The following is a 19,748-nucleotide window of genomic DNA, read 5'->3' on the forward strand; positions in this document are numbered from 1 at the left end:
GGTGTGTGTGTGTTTATACACTAGAGATGTAAAAAATGTGCATTATAAAAACATACTAAACATAGTTGCCATATGACCAAGTAATTACATTCTAGACATATACTCAAGAGAAATGAAAACAAACATCTCCATAAAAACTTGTATGTAAATGTTCATAGAAGCATTATTCATAACTGCCAAAAAGTGGAAACAATGCAAATGTCCATCAGCTGAGGAATGGGTTTGTAAAATATGGTGTATACATAAAACAGAATAGTGTTTGGCAATAAAGAATGAGGTATTGATAACATTAAAACATGAATGAACCTTGAAAACATGCTGGTGAAAGAGGGCAATTACAAAAGACCACATAATTGTGTGATTTCATTTATATAGAATATCCAGAATAGCAAATCCCTTAAGATAGAATGTAGACTTGTGGTTGCCTAGGATTGGGGTGAGAGGTGGAGGGGGAAGTTGAGGAGAAATGGGGAGTGAGTGCTAATGTGTATGAGGTTTCAAGTTGGGGTGATAAAAATGTTCCAGAATTGATTGTGGTGGTGATTGCACAGCTTCGAATATATTAAAAATTACTGAATTGTGCACTTTTAAGTGGGTGGATAATATGGTATTGAGTTATGCCTCAATAGAACTGTGACAAAAATATATGTATGGGGAGGAAGGAGTATATACTAAAACTTTAACAGTGGTTTTATTGATTACTTGTTCATAGTCCTTTTCAAATTTTCTTAAACAATTACTTTTTAGCCCAAAATGTCACAAATAATTTTTTAAACTGCATTTCCAGAAAGATATCTTAAATTCTTTCTGAAAGAATGCCGAGTACAAATATAAAAGTTATATTGTAAAGGAACATGTTTTGTAGTTGCTGGAAGGCAGGAATTTCTTCTCTCACCTTGACGTGCCCTCCCTGAGAGCTCAGTGGGACCTGGTTCAGCTTGTTGAGTCCAATGGAATGTTGGGGCTTGTGAACTGACGGGGCTCCTACTGATATTCTGTAGAGAAATGACTCATTGTATCTCCCAGTCCATATTTATTCTTATTCATATCCCACTTCTAGGGAAGAAATGTAATTTGGGATACTGAAACAGAAGGTCAAAGTGTTGTGGTAGCCTCTTAAGAGTGGTAGATAGTTTCTCAAATTTGTTTCCTTCGCCATTTTGATTCTCTGGCAGTTATGACTAGACATGTACACTAGGCTAAAACATTAAAGTGATACATGCAAGTAAAGTTATATGTGAAACACCAATGCACAACTGGAGAGGAAAGGGTAGGTTTGGTCTCACAGCGGTGGCGGGGTGGGAGGAAGCAAGGGGAAAAGTATTCATCTGTCTGATCAATCTGGCAGTGCAAAAGTAGTAATAAAATAGTGCTAGTATTGGAAGTGTTTGAAGTAGGAATTCAACTTTGCCTTCCCTGGCTTACCCCCTCTCCCTCCCCCCAGCTTGCCTAATGATCTACCAGATCTTTTTAGGTATTATGGGCCATCAGATCCAGGTGGAGGAGAGAAACATTTATTCAGTACCTGCAATGTGCTAGGCACTCTGCTTGGCACTGTGGATACAAGTGTTGGACCAAAATCAATTTGGACCCACCCTTTCCAGAACTCACAGTCTATTGGAAGAAAAGGATTCAAAAGCCTAAGGGTCCCTCTGGGCATTAGTGGAGTGGGTGGAGCAAGCTGAGAGCATGGCCCTTGTTTCCAGTTGTGCCTTTGATGTGGCCTTGCAAGTCTAACCCAGTTGTGCACTTGACCATGGACAGTCGAACCTGAGGGTGGGGATGAAATGGCAGTAGTTGTCTGGCTGGCTCTGAACATGATTCTTCTTGCCTCCTCCCTGAGGGGTGGAGTTGGATGGCACAGCAAATTGTAGTTAAAGGAGACTACTGAACATTCTCTATCTTCAATGTAACCTTTTTTTTTTTTTTTTTTTTTTTTTGAGTATAGCCTCTGTGGCCCCATTTTAAAGGAGGAGACAGGTTTGTGCACGGAACTGAGATCTATTAGGCTAATCTGTTTAAGACACTGATATTAATCTTACAGCTACTTAACCCTGTTTTGACAACCCCGTTCTCTGGTGCAGTGTCACTGGTAAACATGATTATTAGAGAGTATTTCTTGTTTCATTTATATTGTAGTTTGGCAATAAAAAGTATGTTTATGAAGTTGATAAGTCTGATTTAGAGGGGGTAAATCTTTACTTCTGGGTGGGCCTGGAAGGCAAGATTAATAGGTCTTTCAAACAGAATAGCTTGGAGTTACTGATATCATTATCTGCTGCAGGTTGCTATAGCAATGAGTGGTTTGATTGCACTGTGCAGTTGGTGGTACAGTGGGTGAGTGTAAAAGGATCCTAGCAATTTAGCAGAAACTCTCCTGGAGTAATTTAATTAAACCCCAGTAGAATGAGTGCCAAAGTCTCTGAAAGCTCTAAGATGTAGTTCTGTATAAACCTAGATTGATTAAAGATAGACTGTTATCCTGAATTTACACACTGTCACAAATATCTTAATGATTTTAGGATAAAGGTTTTATACCTTTGTAAGTTAATCTTTTAAATGATGGAGTACACATTTTATGAAGACTTGTCTATTTTAATATAGTTTGTTTGAAATGCAATAGAATTACATTATACGGTGAGGAAAACTTTAGGCTGGCAATGTACAAAGACGAGCTTTGTAGGAGGGGCAGGAAGCTGGAGTGTGAACATACTACCAGGGGTACGCATGTTCTTCATTCTTGCGAGCTGGATTACCACAATATTGCCTTCTTCGTTACCAATCTTGAATAAGATATATACTATTCTTCTGAACCACTAATGTAGGTATAGGATTCTTTAGAAATGTAGAATCATCATGATTTAAGAGCCTGTGGTCTGAGATGGCTCTAAAGGAATATTCTGTAACGGACAAAAGAAAAATGTGTGTGACTCTTGATGTCTGTGCAGATGTGTCTGTTGAAACTTTGGTTCTGGTTTCCCTCCCTTTCTTTTTTAACATGTTGGGGATATCTTTGCCACTATACCCAATTTTTAGTAACCCCCTACTATGATAATATAATGTGGTAAACAGCATAGTAGGTGCTTCCCGTCACCTTTCTGCATCTGTGCAGTGGGGTGAAAAGCTTTGGACTTCGTCGCTTCAACAGCAGGCTTTTGATGGGTGAAGTTAGCCCAGTTGACACACGTTGCTGTTATGCTGCCCTGCAGATGTTACTCTGCTGCCACCTGGAGGCCCTGTGTGGTGTGTGCATTTAAAGGTAGCAGGGGATTCCAGGAACAAAGCTGCCCAGGCTGTCAGCTGCTGCTTTGTCCTTACATATGCCCTGTTGAGGTCAGTTGACATGACCACACAGAATTGAGGCTATCCCTTTTTCATTTGTCCTTGTTAGAGCTAATATAAATTCAAGAACAGTACACTGTTGTGGAGTGTAAACATCTTATTACTTGTTTGATAGAAAGCAAATTCAAAGTTTTTGCTTTGTAGCTTTTGAAAAACATCCTTCCAGTGAGAAAGTTGACTTCCCTCTCCATCCTCGCCTTAAGGTATCAGTGAATCCCTTATACTTTTTCTAAGCAGAAACATGGATGAGAACTCTGGACATTGTGGCCAGGTAGTGAGAGGAGCTTGAAAAAAGTCCACTTGGAGGTCTGAGGTCTCAGGTGATTTAAATTAATAGGCATGCAAAGTAGAGTAAAGAACACATAGTTAATGGCACCTGCTGGGAAAACCAGTGTGGTTCCCCCGGAATCATCTTCAGGCAGCGCCCTGGGGGCATGGGAGCGGAGGGGTCCAGAGCAGAGCCTGAGTGCCCATAATGTTGTATATTCATACAAATTCAGGGCACAGATTCTTAGCCATCTGCCCGTGCTTTTATTTTTCCTGGGTCCACACTAACTGTTGGTGATTATTTAACAAGAGTGGCTCTTGTTTACCGGCAATGGAGTGTTTGGGAAGAGAACCAATAAGTCAAGGCACAGAGAAAAATACCCCTTAAGTGAACCTTCCTGTACATCCCAGAACATCCTGACCACTGATGTTTCCAGGAAAGATTATTCAGAGTGAGGGACCCGGCATGCCTGCGGCTTGTCAGTGCTGAGCTGGCCACGGTCCGAGGTTGCAGTCTGTTCTTGACTTTCACCAGTGCCAGAGGAAAGGCCAGACTTCAGCTAGAATGAATGATGCTCCTTTGAAACACGAAATCTTTGGTATTTGAGGAATAGATGTACAGGACTTCCTCAGGTGGGTACAGGTCATGTCCTTAGAATCTGCGCTATGTTGAAGAGCCTTCCGTTAGTGAGCAGCCTTCCTTCCGAATCAAGGACATTTATTAATGATCATTTTTTTCCCTCAGGATTTCCTGTGAGCGCTCCAGGCTTGTTTACATCTTGGTCCACACAGATATACCGAATGTGGGCAATGAGGGTATGAGATACTGTGCTCTGCGGAGAGTTGATTTTTAAGAAGCTTAATCAAAAAACCTAGCTTCATACAGACAGCTCCTGGGCAATTTATTTATATTCATCATCTACTTTCTCTTTTTCTCTCTCTTTTTTTTTTTAACAAAAACTTCTATCAGCATATCCTGATGAAAATTTTTCTTTTTGTAGAGATTAAGGATTTGGTGTCCAGCAGATCATCGCCTGAACAGGAGGATGTGAAGGTAATGATACCCTGCCTTCCTCATAATTTCTTCTCTGTACTTCTCTCCAGAGTTGAAGTAGAAGTGATGATCTAGTGGTAATACAATTTTTTAAAAAAACAAAAAAACCCTAAAGGATGTGCCCTAAGTCACATTCAGAATAACTTGAAATTCAGTTTTCTTTATTGAATTTTCTATTTCTACTCTTTATGACCATACATAGCTATCTTTCTAGGTTGAAATTTTCTGTGCAAGATAACTTAATGTACTTTCCAAAACAAATTTGTACTTGGGGATTGATAACCGCAGATGTTTGCCCATCATGTGATTGCTAGAGTAACCTGGGAGAGATTGTCTGAGAATAAAATAACCTATGGATAGCTTGCTGTTATGTTTCAGCGTGGGACAGATCCTTCTCTTATTGTTAGGTTTTAAATAATATCAATTAAGGACAAGAGCAGTTTTCTGTTCATGTGTAGTGATACATGTAACATGTCTTTACTGAAGTTCTCTGAGGTTGTTTTCTAGATTACAAGAAGTATAAAACATTAATGTGGCACATAGTAATTAAAAAACAACAACAACCTGACTTTATCTTTTCCAGTGTGTGAAAAACCTGGTGGTTCCACTGAATGAACACGAAGACCAGGACAGTCTAGAGCTGGGTAGGTTCCAAACAATTGCTTACCTTTGCACTCATAAGGGTATCACAATCCTGGGTATACAGAGGACAAGAAGAAAATATATTTTAAAAAGAAAGTCTTTGTTCCTGGAGCCTTATGTGTTTCTTGAAACCCACTCAGACAAATTTTCTTTGCGGCATCAGTTATAATACTATGACTTTAGGGGTTGAATCTCCATTTATCATCTAAAAAGCAAAACAATCTAAACAAAGCAATGAAAGCTTTTCCTGAGCAATTTTACTTGAGCCAGCTCTGGCTTGGGACCTGTCGTATGCTACCTTGTTATTCCTATGAAGTTGGCACTACCAGCGTCAGTGAAGTGACTCCCCTGGGGGAGAGTGAGTGGTGGAATTGAGACTCATAACTTTCTTCTGCCTGGCCCTGGAATCCCCAAGCTTACCACTATCCCATTTTGATATCCAGTGGGGCCCCTTTGGAGTTGAGTCTATAGGATCTTATGCCCCAGCCTCGGGAAAAGACCAGATGCTTGTCCTGGGGTGTGACTGTGCTGTGAGTGTCCTTCAGAGGAACCAGGGCTTCCTTGGCAAGGTGAAGGTAGTTCTTCCCTTGGGCCTGGAAATTGCATTCTCGTTCACAACTGCCTGAGGACACCTTCCCAAATCTCTTTCCCAGACATTTTCTAATTCTTCAGGGCGAATTTGGGCCCCAGACTCCTTTTTTGAGTTAGAGCCCGAGGAAGCCTTGGGTTTGAGCTTGTCTGGGCACCTGGAGGGTCTGTGAGAGTCTCTGGGCTAAGTGGAAAGCAGATAAGCACAGGCTTCCCTACTTGGTTTCTGCAGGCTCAGCAACCCTGAGGCAGCTCACATACCTGGAAAGCACGAGGGCGAAGCAGCCTCAGGCGTTGCAGAGGGTGAGGTGGTGGTGGCAGTGGCAGCAGAATGCTCAGGCTCATGTGAAATCCGGGAAAACCAAAACAATGCCCGGGGTGTGTTAAGTAACAAGGGTGGGTGGACCTGCAGCGCCCAGTGGTCAGGCTGCTCCCTGGAGGCCGATGGCGTGTTGTGGACGCCTTTGGCGGACACTCACAGAGCAGCTACAACAGTTGGGAAATCATGGAGAATGACGCTGGGGAGGAGGAAGCGCCCTCAGGGCTGGCTGGCTGTGCTGCTGGTAGCTTGGCCACCAGCCAGCAGTGATTTGCTGGGTCTCCTCGCATGAAGTGCTACTGAAATTGGAACAGAAACTGAGACCGTGCCCAGCAGTGCGCACACCTTTAATATTTCTGCTATATAAGGTAAGAGGAATAATTGACTTTCAGAAGGGGGGAGGGGAAGGAGAAATGAAAGCCATCCTCTCCGCATGGAGGAGTGCTGCAGCCACCGAAGCCAGGAGGATAGCCCTTGCTCATGCATAGAGTATGTCTCATCCATAAATTGCATTGTGCTCCCAGGAATGTTAGCTCTGAAGAATGTTTTACCCGACGAATTGCTGGTGGGGGAGGAATGTTGGGTGTTAAAAAGATGAAATACCAGGATTATTTTAATTTTAGGCTTTAAAAACTCACTTCATTCTCAGAACGACCTACTTGCTGGGTAAAGAAGACACGTGTTAAAGATATTGTAGTAGCCTGGGCTAACCCAGGTGTTTTGTCAGGAACGCCGTTGTGTCTGAGGAGGATGGTAATGAAGGATTTGAGAGAAACAACCATGTATGATGTTAATCCAGTGATTTATGAAAGGATTGTGAGTGATTGTTCCTAGTGCTAACATTTGCTTTTTGGTTAACTTGAACATTTTTGGATTAATGAAAGTCAACTGACTTTATGCAGAGAAAATGATAGTAGATTTTAAAAGAACCTTCTGAGACAGAGAAAGGGGCAACAGGCAGTGAGCAAGAGTCAGATGACAAGCTGGAGTCTGCAACAGAAAACGGCTTTTCCCCAAGGCCATTGCCAAACTGTTTTGCTATTTTATAAGTGCTCATATTCTGCTCGGTCTCTAGGGAAAGGCTGATGATCCATGTGGGGTCAAGGTGTATGTGTTTGCTGACTTGTATTATTAAAAATGGTGTGATGTGAGTTTGGTGTGATCTCAGGCGCTACATCAGCGCTGTGTCCACAGAACATTCTCTGTCAATGCACATGTTCTATATCTGCACTGTTCAATATGTTCTCCAAGAGCCACATATGATTATAGAATGTGTGATGTGTGACTAGTGTGACTGAGGAAACAACTGTTAAATTTCATTTAATTTATTGCACTGGAAGTTAACTCTGTATTGTTTTTGTTAACCCATCAAAGCATCAAGAATCATACTGGCCATTAATTTATACACCAAAAATGTTGGTTGGAGGGATAATGTCTCAAGTGGATAATATTTAGTAAGCTCATCCAAGCCAGTGCCGCCAACCACCTCATTGGGTAGTGATAATAGGATTACATTTATGGTGAGTCGGGAGTTATGGCCCCACTCTGTGGATGGTGTAAGGGCCTGGTGTTTTACTCAAAGGGTATCAGTTAAAGGGCTGGGATCCAATTCTGTTGCTGTCACAGTGGAGAGAGGGGCACCTCAGTGTGTGGTTCCTTCATTCATGGCAGGTAGAATGGGAGGAGAGGGCAAAGCATTTGGAAGAAATGGGAAAAGAGAAAGGAGATGAAGTGGATCAATACAGAAATTAAGAAGGAAGGAAGGGTCCATTTGGTGCAAGGGTCCTTTTAGTCTCCGGTAGAAGTATAGAAGTATAGGGGGCTAAGTATCACTTAGAAATAGTGGGCAGCTGTGCCTGGGAGAGGGAAGTGAACATCTGCTCAGAACAAGCAGACAGCTGTGGTGGGAATGCAATGGGATGGCCGAGCTCCGGCTGCCCTGTCGGGATCCCAAGTGCAAACAAAGGTACCTGAACGATCCCCGGATCGGCAAAGCTGCAAATGCCTTGATTTGATACTCTCTTGCAAATTCAACTTTTAAAAGATTGAATCTAAAAAATTAAACCTTGTGCCTGATTAGAAATGAGATGTCCAATTAAAAGTTAAGTTCTGCTGAGGACTGGGAAACAAGAGTGCTGGTAGCTCCGGTGAATGAATTACAGAAGCTCCTAGAAGGTGACTCCTGTTTTCTCAGCAAGTGGTGTTCGAGAGTGTGATGAGGTTGTGTGACAGCCAGATTTAGTGACACTCATACTGAAGCTGATTTTCCTGCAATAATTGATCAGCCATTGTTGCATCGGACTAAAGATTATTTGAAACTTACTTGGCTAAAACTGTATATTGTATGACTGTTCGGGGGAAAAAGGATGTGAAACTGACTTATTAAAGCAAGAACTATGTGAGCATGTTTTTAAAATATTTTAGTTTATTGATTGGTTTTAGAGAGAGTGAGAGGAAAGGAAAAAGCAAGGGGAGAGGGGAGAGGGAGAAGAAGAGAGAAGGGGGAGAGAGAGAAAGAGATAGATGGGCAGACACATCAATTTGATGTTCACTCATTGATATATTCACTCGTTGATTCTTCTTTGTGCCCTGGTGCCCTGACTGGAAATTAGACCTGCAACCCTGGCGTATGGGGGTGACGCTCTAACAGCTGAGCTACCCTGGCCAGGGCATATGAGCATGTTTTAACTTTCCTCATGGGAGGATGATGAAGGGGAGGTAGGGTGGGACACTAGGGGGGGTGGTGATAGCATTGGTTGGCATCATCCTTTTTGCTTGGGAAGTCCCAGTATCTTGAAGCTCTGGCACGAGGCGGTGCAATATCTGCTCTCCCAGGTTTGGCTGGTAGACAGTAGGCTTGGCGTAAGTGCCAGAGAAGATTTTAAACATAATATTTGCTGAATAGCTTTTGGGGAAAAATTAATTTTTTAAACTATAGAAGTAATAAATGCTCATAGTAGAAAAACCAGAAATTTTAGAACAAGTAAAAAAACAAAAGAAAAATATCCCTATAATTTTTCCATTCCAAAGCAGCTCCTATTAAAATTTGGTATATTTCCTACCAGTATTTTTTTCCTATGCATATGTTGTTTACATAGTTGTGATCATGTAAACAATAGACTTTTATGTCCTGCTTTTTCATTAAACATCATATACCATAAGTATGGTCCATTTCAGAAGGTAGCTGAAAATGTTTCTGTACATTTTTCTATCAAAAATATGAATTATTTTTCTAAGGAGAAAGGGAAAATGTCATAGAGTCTTCCTAGAAGTGTATTTAATATTTATGGGCCAGAACCGCCCCCTTTTAAAAATAATATGTATTATTTGATTTTATGGAGTGGCCTAGTTGTCAGTACATGCTGAGACTCGAACCCAGTTATTCTTTAACACTTTGGGTCACTTCATTGCTATTGCTGTTTGTTACTTTTACAAGATATGAGAAACGGAAAGCCTCTCAGTGGTGTTGGGACTGGGAGGGTGGGCACAAGGGAGATATTAACCAAAGTGGGGTGTGGAAGGAAACCTGGCTTGATACCCCAAACTGCATCCAGACCAACTGGGAAGAAAAGGAAGCAGAAACAGACATTAGGCAGTGAGGAGCTTCAGATTGCTCAACCTGTGTGACACAGGCCTTCTGTAACTAGACAGGACTAAGAAGGGGAAACAAAGGCCCCACACAGGAAGCTTAGGAAAATGCCAGCAAAGGGCAACTGGAAGGAAATGGTTGGAAGATGCAAAGAAACAGCCCCTCTGAAACAGAATGTTGGGTGTAGTACCAACTCTGTCCCAGATCTCCATTTATGGATCTGTCTGGGAGAGCTCCAGGCCCATGGACTTCAGAGGTGAGCTGGGTGGAAAAGTGTCGTCAATAGTCCTATTAGGTTACTATTTACTTTCTTCTTATGTTAACTAAAAGTTTTGAAATGGAATTAATGCTACTAAGCTATAAAAGCTTATAAAAATGTTTTTATGTTGTTTGTGAAAAATTTTGCCAGGGTGCCTAACAAGATCTTAAATGAGGAATCAAGATCCAGGAGCTGGCCCTCTGTTGACCATTATTTGATAACATGTGTATCTATGTTGGGATCTCAAGAATGTTGCATGAAATATGAAAAAAATAAACAGGGAGAGGGAACCTTAACAAAGCTTCCTACTCTTCTGAAAAACAAGTTTTAAAGCCTAATTTTTGGCAGATGTATCTCTGTGCCCCAGGCTGCAGAAACATTTACACAATGGAATACTACTCTGCCGTAAAAAAAGAAGGAAATCTTACCCTTTGAAACAGCCTGGATGAACTTGGAGATTATTATGCTAAGTGAAATAAGCCAGTCAGACAAAGACAAATACTCTATGATTTCACTTAGATGTGAACGCTAATGAACAAAATAAATTGGATGGACAAAATAGAAACAGAGGCATGGAGACATGGAACAGACTAACAGCTGTCAGAGGGGAGGGTTTTGAAGGGCTGGGTGAAAGAAGGTGAAGGTGAAGGAATTAAGTATATATATATATGTCTTACAGACAACAGAACAGTGTGGTGATAGCCAGAGAGAAAGTGGGGTGGGGTAGGTAGAGGTAGGCAAATGGGGGAAAATTGGGGACTGAAGGAGACTTTGCTTGGGGTGATGAACACACGATGCAGTGTGTAGATGATTTTTTGTTGAGTTTACACTTGAAACCTGTATGGCTTTGTAAACCAATGTCATCCCAATAAATTCAATTAAAACTAAATAAATAAAAATAAGCTAAAGTAAAAATGAAAAGAAGGGAGAGAGAGAGAGAGAAAGAGAGAGAGAGAGAATATGAAAGAAGAAGAAGGAAAGAAAAAAATCAAGGGTCTGGGGCTGGAAAAATATCCCAATAACTGGAAATGCAGTTATTTGTAGAAATTTGCTCAAATTTCACTCCTTTTATTAAGGGAAATTTTCTTTTTTCAGTTGTTGAAGTTTTAAAAATTGTGTTTGATAGAAGAAATTCCTGACTTACTGGAATTCCATTGAGTATTATAGACTCAATTTGGTTCTCTTATCATGAATATCCTGCCTTTTATATTTGTGGCTTCATTGTTTGGATAAAATTATCCTTGTGGAATGCAAGTGTAACATTTTTTTTTAAATTAAATTAGACAATTGGAGTATTTATTGGCAGACTCTTATACCATAAATTAAAAGAAAGAATTTTGGGTTATTTTAGATTAGTGTATACTACAGACTGGGGAGCATAAAGAAACTAAAGCCTTACTAGAATTGTATAGTCTATCATATTGTCTTTTCTTCTGATTAAAAAAAAACAAACTACCTTAAATTATAATTTCCAAGGCCAGGAAGCAGTGATGGGTTTAAATCCTACTTAATGTTTGCTCACTAGGGTTAAAAAAAAAAGCAAAATGAAAGTGATTCAAGGTTAAGAGTTGCTAATCTAAGCACTCAGTTATCCTATGGTTCTAAACTCTTCCGAGTTTTAATTCCAGTGGAACTACCCTGGAGCTGTAACAATACTAGACCCTGGATCCACCCCTAAAGAAGTGATGCAATTGGTCTGGAGTGTAGCCTGTCCTTCAGGAGTTCCAAAGACACCCCAGGTGATTCTCAGGTGTGGCCTAGGTTGACATCCCCAGACAGAGTTCATTAACTTAAGGGAGTTTGGCTATTCTGAAATCACCCCTGACTTGCAGGTTTTCCACATTTTTGGAATTTAGATTATAAAAGCAATTAACAGAAGCCCATTTGTATTAGGTTTGCAAACGTTTAATGATTATCACCATTGATATCATTGTGGGAAATGTGAAAACTTTAGGGAAAAATTATTGAAAAATTTCCTAACTACTTGAATTGCCTTTGAGGCGCACCAGTTGGGAGGCAGGGCAGCTGGATTTCCACTAACGTTACAAGGGCATTACGATGATAACTGATGTTTCGGGCGTTAGTCGCTGTAGTATAATCTGAATTGCCCTTTTCATCTCACAAACCACCTTAATTTTTAAAATGTAGCTGAGGGAGGGGAAATGGTAGTATCTTCTCTGAATTTAAAAAATTTTATTTTTCAAAATCATATTTCCAACCCCAAATAAAGAAGCTTAGTGAATAAGTTACTTCCATAGGTTCCATTTTTGAAGATTCTATTTTTTTAATTGTTGTTCTATTTTTTATTGTTGCCCCATTTTCCCTCGGTTGCTGTCCCCTTCCCTGCCCACCTCCCTCCCCTCCAACTGTCGGTCCCCGCCCTGTTGTCCAGGTCCATGGGTCATTTATACTTGTTCCTTGACTAGACCCTTTGCCCCTTCCCCACTTCCCTCTGGTCACTGTCAGTCTGTTCCTTGTTTCCATGACTCTGGTTCTGTTCTGCTCATTTGATTGTTTTCTTCATTAGTTTCCTGTATTAGGTAAGATCATATGGTTTTTGTCTTTTGCCTCCTGGCTTATTTCACTAAGCATAACACTCTCTAGTTCCATCCATGCTGTCATGAAAGGTAGGAGTTCCTTCTTTATTTCTGCTGCATAGTATTCCATTGTGTAAATGTACCAGTTTTTTGATCCACTCATCAAAAATATGGAATGCTTTACGAATTTGTGTGTCATGCTAGTGCAGGGGCCATGCTAATCTTCTGTGTATCATTCCCATTTTAGTACATGTGCTGCTGAAGCGAGAACTAAAGGTTCTATTTTGATGTTTAAATCAAATGATTAGCTTATAAATTTCAAACAACTATAACATTTCAGGAAACTACAAGTAATTATGAAACAAATGAAAAATATGAAATATAGTCTGGAAATAGGATTTATAAAATATTTATATGGAAAGTTAAAATTTGACTCAGGAATTGCTTCCCTTCTTCTTGTGTTGAAACATTTCAGACAACCTGTGTGTACAGACACTTAATGAAAGCACTGCCCTCACAGAGGGATTCTGGGCTGTGGGCTTGAGTGCTGTGTAAATGTGTTTATGTACGTTTAGGCCTGCTTTTCACTGAGTACCAGTGGTTAATCCCCTGGAAGGGACTTCAGGGCACTTAAGATTCTGGTTAGTTTCATGCCAGGCAGTACAAGCTCTAACAACTTATTGGGACAATTTCCTTTAACTTTTAGAGTGACTAATTTAGAAGGCATTTTTATGAAACATGGCCCCTTACTTCAGGCATGGGCAAGAAAGTCAACAGAATGTATTCTGTCTCTGAGACGCTGATGAAGAATATGTGTAGCCAAAATATAGAGAAGTGATGCAATTAGAAGTCAAGTAGGAGATCCAGTAGTAAATAATCTGTTGTTTCTTTATAATACTTAAAATTACAAACAGAACACCAGAATAAAGGGTGAAGTTAAAGGTATCTAGAACTTAAGAAAAAAACTTCAAGTAAGCTAGCTGGGTTTCATCCAGATTCTGAGATTTGTCTGCCAAGAGGATTTCTGCTGCTCTAACTGAGGTGGACTCATCTGCTCCCAGGTGCCACATGGGAGCTTCTCATTGGGGTTAACTCTTGGGACCAGTTAACCCCAAAGAGACCCTATTTGTTTATAGAAAAATAAAATTATTTTCATCACATAATTTTTAATGTCCAATTAGTTTCCTTAGAGCTACATGGTAACTTCACTTAGTAAGTGAAGCAAAAGGAAATGGAATTTTATGCTTGACTTAAATTCTATACATCTGAATAAATGATACAAACATTCTTTTAATATGAATTCCAAACATTTAATCAACATAGTTTTTGTACTTTTTGTCTTCATCCTTAAAAATGTTTAAACTTTATTTTTTAGAACAGTTTTAGATTTATAGAAAAGTTGTAAAGATAATACAAAGAGTCCCCATATCCCCACTTCCCTAGTTTCTCCTGCTAATAATATTATATATTATTATGCCATATTTCTTGACAGTAAACCAGCATTGATACATTATTATTAACTAAAGTCTGTATTTAGAGTTCTTAAATTTTTTAAATCTAATTTCCTTTTCTGTCCCAGGATATCATATTACATTTAGTTGTCATGTTTCCTTAGGATTCTCTTGCCTGTGCGAGTTTCTCAGACTTGTCTTGTTTCTGATGGTATTGACAATTTTAGGAGTACTGGTCAGGTATTTTGCAGAATGTCCCTCAAATGGTATTTTTCTGGTATATTTTTTTCATCATTAAACAGGGGTTATGGGTTCTGAGAGGAAGTCCACAGAGGTAAAGTGCCATTTTCATCACTTCATATCAATGGTATATACTTATCACTGTTCATGATGCCCTCAATTACCTGGCACAGGGAGGGTTTGTCAGGTTCCTCCATGGTAAAATTGCTCTTTCCCACTGCTCTTTTAATACTGTACTCTTTGGAAGGAAGGGACGATATGCCCTCTCATACTTCATGAGTAGGAAGTTATCTATGTACTTCCTTGTGGGTAAAATATCTACAAAAGCCATTTGGAATTCTATATGGGAGACTTATATCCTCCCACTTATTTTTATTCAATTAGTTATGTCAGTATGAATTCATGGATATTTATTTTATACTTCGGGTAATAATCTTGTACTGCTTTATTTGTTGTTCAGGGTGTTCTAGCTTTGGCAATGGCAACTCTTTCAGTTGGCTTCTGTCTTTTCTACATATTCCTGTCATTGTGGGCTTTTGTTTAGGGTGGTGAACGTGTTCTTTCTGGTACTGTAACACTGCATACATGACACTGCACTTGTCATAACCATAGAACTTATGGGCACAGTCAAGTTTAATGTGAGCAAATAAAAAATATTAAGAAGTTGGAGGATCCTATGATGAAATGCAGAATGTGACAAAAGGATCTAACTACAAAAAAAATGTGTGAAATACCTTACTGTTGGGGGAGCTGGGAGATGCAGACCTCAGTACCTTTGGAAATGAGTAGAGTTTGTAAGAATTGAGGCAAAAGAAACTGTACATAAGCGTTCTCTTCTAGGTGACTGAATTGTTTCCCATGGGGTACAAGTCAACAATTCTCTACTACTATCAATGTTTACTGAAATGAACAATCAAGTAAGTGGGTTATGGATAGTAGGTGCCAGGTTTCCCACTGTTGGTGTGGGAGTTTATAGATAAGCCAGGGGAGGAGGCTAGAATGATTCATGTGCTAATGAATTAATTGTAGCCATCAGTATACACTCCTGATTCGTTAATACAGATAGGCATGGTTGTATAGAGAAATATTTGTAGATATGTGCATACACACACATATATTTCCCTGCCCTGTTAGTTGAGAGGACCTAGAAGCAACACTGTTCCATCCAGGAGCATATATAAGTTGAGCCATCCATTACATTTTGTGTGAATTTTAGCTTCAGAACTGTGGCATTGACAGTTTAGAGTTCATGTTAAGACTAATTATTTAAATCCTTTGTGCATTTTATACCTCATAGTCAATTTATTTACATGTGAATAACCATGTGAAAGTCTATAGGACAAGTTTGAACTGTGAGTGTTAAAACTAATAAAAATAGGTTTGTGAATAAGTATGTGGCATGTTAGAAACATTTTTGTCATGTTTGGGAAAATTGGGATTGGAACATTATCAGAATGAACCTAAAATGTAATTGTAGATGTTGCTGTCCCTAAGTATCTTGGCGCTTCCTACCCTGAGGAATTTTTTCTCCTTAGACTATGACAAGATGCGTTCTTACCCTTCAGCCCTTTCTCTGTCTAGACTCATTGCTCCTGTCCTTGCCTCTCCCACCGTCAGGGCTCCTCCCATCCACTATCCACAGCTGCCCTTCCTAGGTAAATTCAGAATTCCTCATAATTTATTGTTCAGAAAAACTTAGTTTGTCCTAATTCTTTTCTTTCAGGTTATGCCCAGGAACTTCAAAGTGTAAAACAAAATAGTGTTCACCAAGGATCTTTTTTTCTGTTAAGAGAATCATCTGAGTAGAACCAATATCTATAGCAATACAAAATGCTGGTGGAAGCTTTGACAATATAATTCTTCAGTATGTTGCTTAAGTCAGAAAATCTGTTATTTTCCTGGCTTGAAGTGTGTTAGGCATTTCCTTTGTATACTACACATGGATATATCATAACACAAGGAATGTCCTCTTGTTGGATTTCTAGATCTTATCTATTTTTTTCTTAGACAACAGAGTGACATAAGGGGGCATATCAGAACCTCTGAAACAGGATGCACGTTATTTGTTGAATTAAATCAAGTTAATAAAAGTAGATGAGAAATAAAAAAATTCTTATTTTGAAAGTGAGGTGAATGAAGTTTTCTTTTTTCCCTACAACCTCTCCAACTGTTTACTTGTCTTGTTGATAATAGTCATTCTAACAGGTATGAGGAGGTGTCTCATTGTTGTTGTGATTTGCATTTCCTTAGTAGTTAGTAAAATTGAGCATCTTTTCATATATATGTTGGCACTTTGCATATCTTCTTGGCAGAAATGTCTGTTTAGGTCCTATGCCCATTTTTTAATTGGATTATTAGAAAAGTTAAGAACTATATGATTTCACTCATATGTGAGATATAAAACTGAAAGCAACAAGTGAGAAAACAAGAAAAAACAAACAACAACTCAGACACAGACAACAGAATGGTGATTGACAGAGGGAAAAGGGGGTGGGGGTGTAGTAAAGGGTGAAGGGGGTTCAAATACATGGTGACGGAAGATGGTCTGACTTTGGGTGGTGGGCACGACACAACGCAGCACACAGATCATGTGTCATAGAAGTGTACACTTGAAACTGAAATAATCTTATTAACCAATGTCACCCTAAAAAATTGAACTTGCAAAAAAATAAAAGTAAGGTGATATTATGAATGATAGAATCCTAGAATTCTAATTTATGACCGCAGTGATTGCACCAAGCTCCCAATTCATGAGTGATATATGTGGATTCAATTTTATGGGCTTTGTTAAAAGTATAAAACAGGATGGGGAGGTAGGGAGAATAATAATTTAAACCTTGGTTGGCTCCACCCATGTTTGCACTCTGTGAGTCTAATGTCCCTGCGTGAGGGTGACGCTGGAGATGTTCCCACCGTGCTTTTCATAAGTGAGCACGTGTTACCACATGGATATGACTCGTGCTTATAAAGATCCTCATTTTCTGTATAACATGGTCTCTCAATGAAAGCCAACCATTTCCCCAGGTGCCCAACCAAAGTAATGTTGTTCTTCAACAAGAATTGCTTATGTTGAACTTCAGTGACATGGTGTTCTTCTAACAGATTTTTGAGGAAGATTTTGACCATCTCTGATTTTCACCTAATGCGAGAACCTGAGGCTACATTTAATGGTCACCAGACTGGCTCAAGCTGTCCAGGACAGGCTTGTCCAGGAATTTAGGACCTTGCCTCCTCTGGTCTGTAACTTTTATGACTTTTTCAAGAATGGTGTCTAGCAGTGTTAAAAACTGTGGTCTCTGGTGGTCTAACAAGGGAACAGGGAAGAAAAACAAATTCTTCTCCTCCTCTTTCTGCCTGGTATGATACTGTTGGAACTTCTTTGCACATTGTCATGTCTTGGTTTTGAAAATCAAGCTATTCTAAGGTTAAGATAGGAATAGTTCAGTGTCTATAGTGTAGAAGAGAAATATAATGGAAGAGGAACTTTAATATTTAAGCTAAAACTTATTGAAAACTTACTTATGTTAAGTTCTTTACTAGTACCTCATTTCATCCTCACAAATCTTTGAAGTATAGATGTTATGGTCCCATTTTGCATGAAGCAACTGAGGATCAGAAAATATGAGTGACCTGATTAAGGCCACTAAGCAAATAAGTGACAGAGCCAAGTGTTTGAGCCCAGATATTTATATGGTTCCAAAAAATTCATGGTTTTCCTTTTTTTGGCTTGTGGCTCCTTAAAAATATGATTTATGACACTGTTCTTGCCCTCCAGGAATTTGAGGCCCCATTGGAGGATAAGAAAACTAAAAATACTATAATTGAAATCAAAATATAAATAACCCTCTTAGGAGATTTAATTTTATCAAGGTTGAAAGGTAGTTGACCAGTTCTCTAGATGAGGAGAAACAAGGGAAGTGTCCTTTCTATACGGTTCTTTCGGAAGGCTGAACCTTCAAGGCAGCAGCATCTTCCCTGGGTAGTTGTAACCGTATGGAGGCTATTTTCTAAGTAAAGGATTTTCTAATTAAAGGAGGCACAGTAAGGCTGATGAAATCATTCACACTTGCGTTGTAATGGTTGTATGATATCTGGTGAGAGAGTGGCCTTGGGGATGTATCATTGAACTCTGCCAACTGCAATTGCAATCAGCCAGAAAAAGCAAAGAAATTAACCCATTGCATATGAATGAGATGTAAATAACATCTTGAATTAATTTAAATATTGGAACAATGGGGAAAAAAAAGTCTATTTCTGTAGAAAATGAGGATAAATGACCTAAAGTCAGGAGAAATTTTGGGATGAGCAGGAAAACAAGTTGGCCTTAAAATAGAAAGGGCTGTACAAACACGAATATTTTCTATCAACACTTCACTTTGTATGTTAACTGTGTATGGCTTGTTAGTGGAAATCATTTTGTTCCTTAAAAGATGTTGATAAAGGATAAGACAAATGAGATTTAAAAATTTCTTGTCAGGCTTTTCACATATATTGGTGGGGTGATTCTAGTAGTGTTATTGTCAGAATAATTTTCATATCAATAATCGGTTTAATAATTCAATTGATCAACAAGGACCATGCTTTAGGGAAAATTATATAAAATGGGTCTATCTACCTGAAACCTCAAAAAATAGAAATATGTGTTACGAAGCCCTTTCATAGCTCTCTTTGTCTGCATTGTCCTGAAGTTCTTATCCATTACTGATGGTCAAGAGAGGAGCAGCCTGCTCCAATCATTTGTTGACCTGGCATTTATCCTGGTTAAGTGGCTCTAAAACTTCACCTTGCATGAGAATGAGAAAAAGCCAATAAATAGTATCTCCTGATCCAACACTTTCATTTCAGTTTGCTGATTGTACTTCCTTTGGTCTGTAGGCATCTCTGAGGTAGTCCAAGCGTGCATGGACCCATGTGCACCCCAAGCATTGCCTGGTGCCTTAAAGAAAAAATGGGTTTTCTCCATCCATAGTACTGTTTTCTGTTGTTTTTTCTTTTTTCAAATATAGATACTGTTGTGATAAATAACATACAAATGTGCATTTAAACACTTTATGAGTTCATGTAGCTTTTCGTCAAGTAAATATTTACAATAAGAGGATATCAAAAATGCTACAGCTGTTATGTAAAAATTCTCACCCACAAGTTGAGACTAGTAAGTGTAAATCATTCATTCATTCATTCAGCATATGCCTACAATGTTTCTGGCACTCTTCTAAGCCCTATAATTAAGAATAAATGGAAACACCCATTTTTAAGATTTTATCTATTTTCTCATTAAAGATCTATATGTACTAAAACTCTGTTACCTAATGTAAGGGTTGAGAGTAGTTTATCCTTACAGTTGTACCTAGTTGATGAATAGGAAAGAATAAAAAATTATTCAAATAAAAAGCCACAAGATAGAAATATATTAATGTTTATTTTCACTTGGTTGTAATGCTTGCAATTATTTTCTAGTTG

The 19,748-nt window shown here is 39.1% G+C and overlaps 1 protein-coding gene and 1 non-coding gene across 4 annotated transcripts in view; one reads left to right on the forward strand and one right to left on the reverse strand.

Moving 5' to 3' along the window:
* The window catches only part of ARHGEF28 (Rho guanine nucleotide exchange factor 28), a 283,144-nt gene that overhangs the window by 144,625 nt on the left and 118,771 nt on the right, over positions 1-19,748 (forward strand). For all 3 annotated transcript variants that reach the window (XM_090276382.1, XM_090276380.1, XM_090276381.1), the window contains exons 8-9: positions 4,611-4,663; positions 5,247-5,307. In XM_090276382.1, coding sequence (XP_090132508.1) covers positions 4,611-4,663; positions 5,247-5,307 — 114 coding nt within the window. The remainder of the gene's footprint in view (positions 1-4,610; positions 4,664-5,246; positions 5,308-19,748) is intronic.
* Positions 12,762-12,868, reverse strand: LOC150008521 (U6 spliceosomal RNA). Its single transcript, XR_016511462.1, has one exon. It is a non-coding gene; the product is annotated as a U6 spliceosomal RNA (small nuclear RNA).

The sequence above is a fragment of the Furipterus horrens genome, unplaced genomic scaffold (genome assembly GCF_987537825.1).
Source record: "Furipterus horrens unplaced genomic scaffold, mFurHor1.1.pri manual_scaffold_5, whole genome shotgun sequence".
In the NCBI taxonomy this organism is placed as follows: Eukaryota; Metazoa; Chordata; class Mammalia; order Chiroptera; family Furipteridae; genus Furipterus; species Furipterus horrens.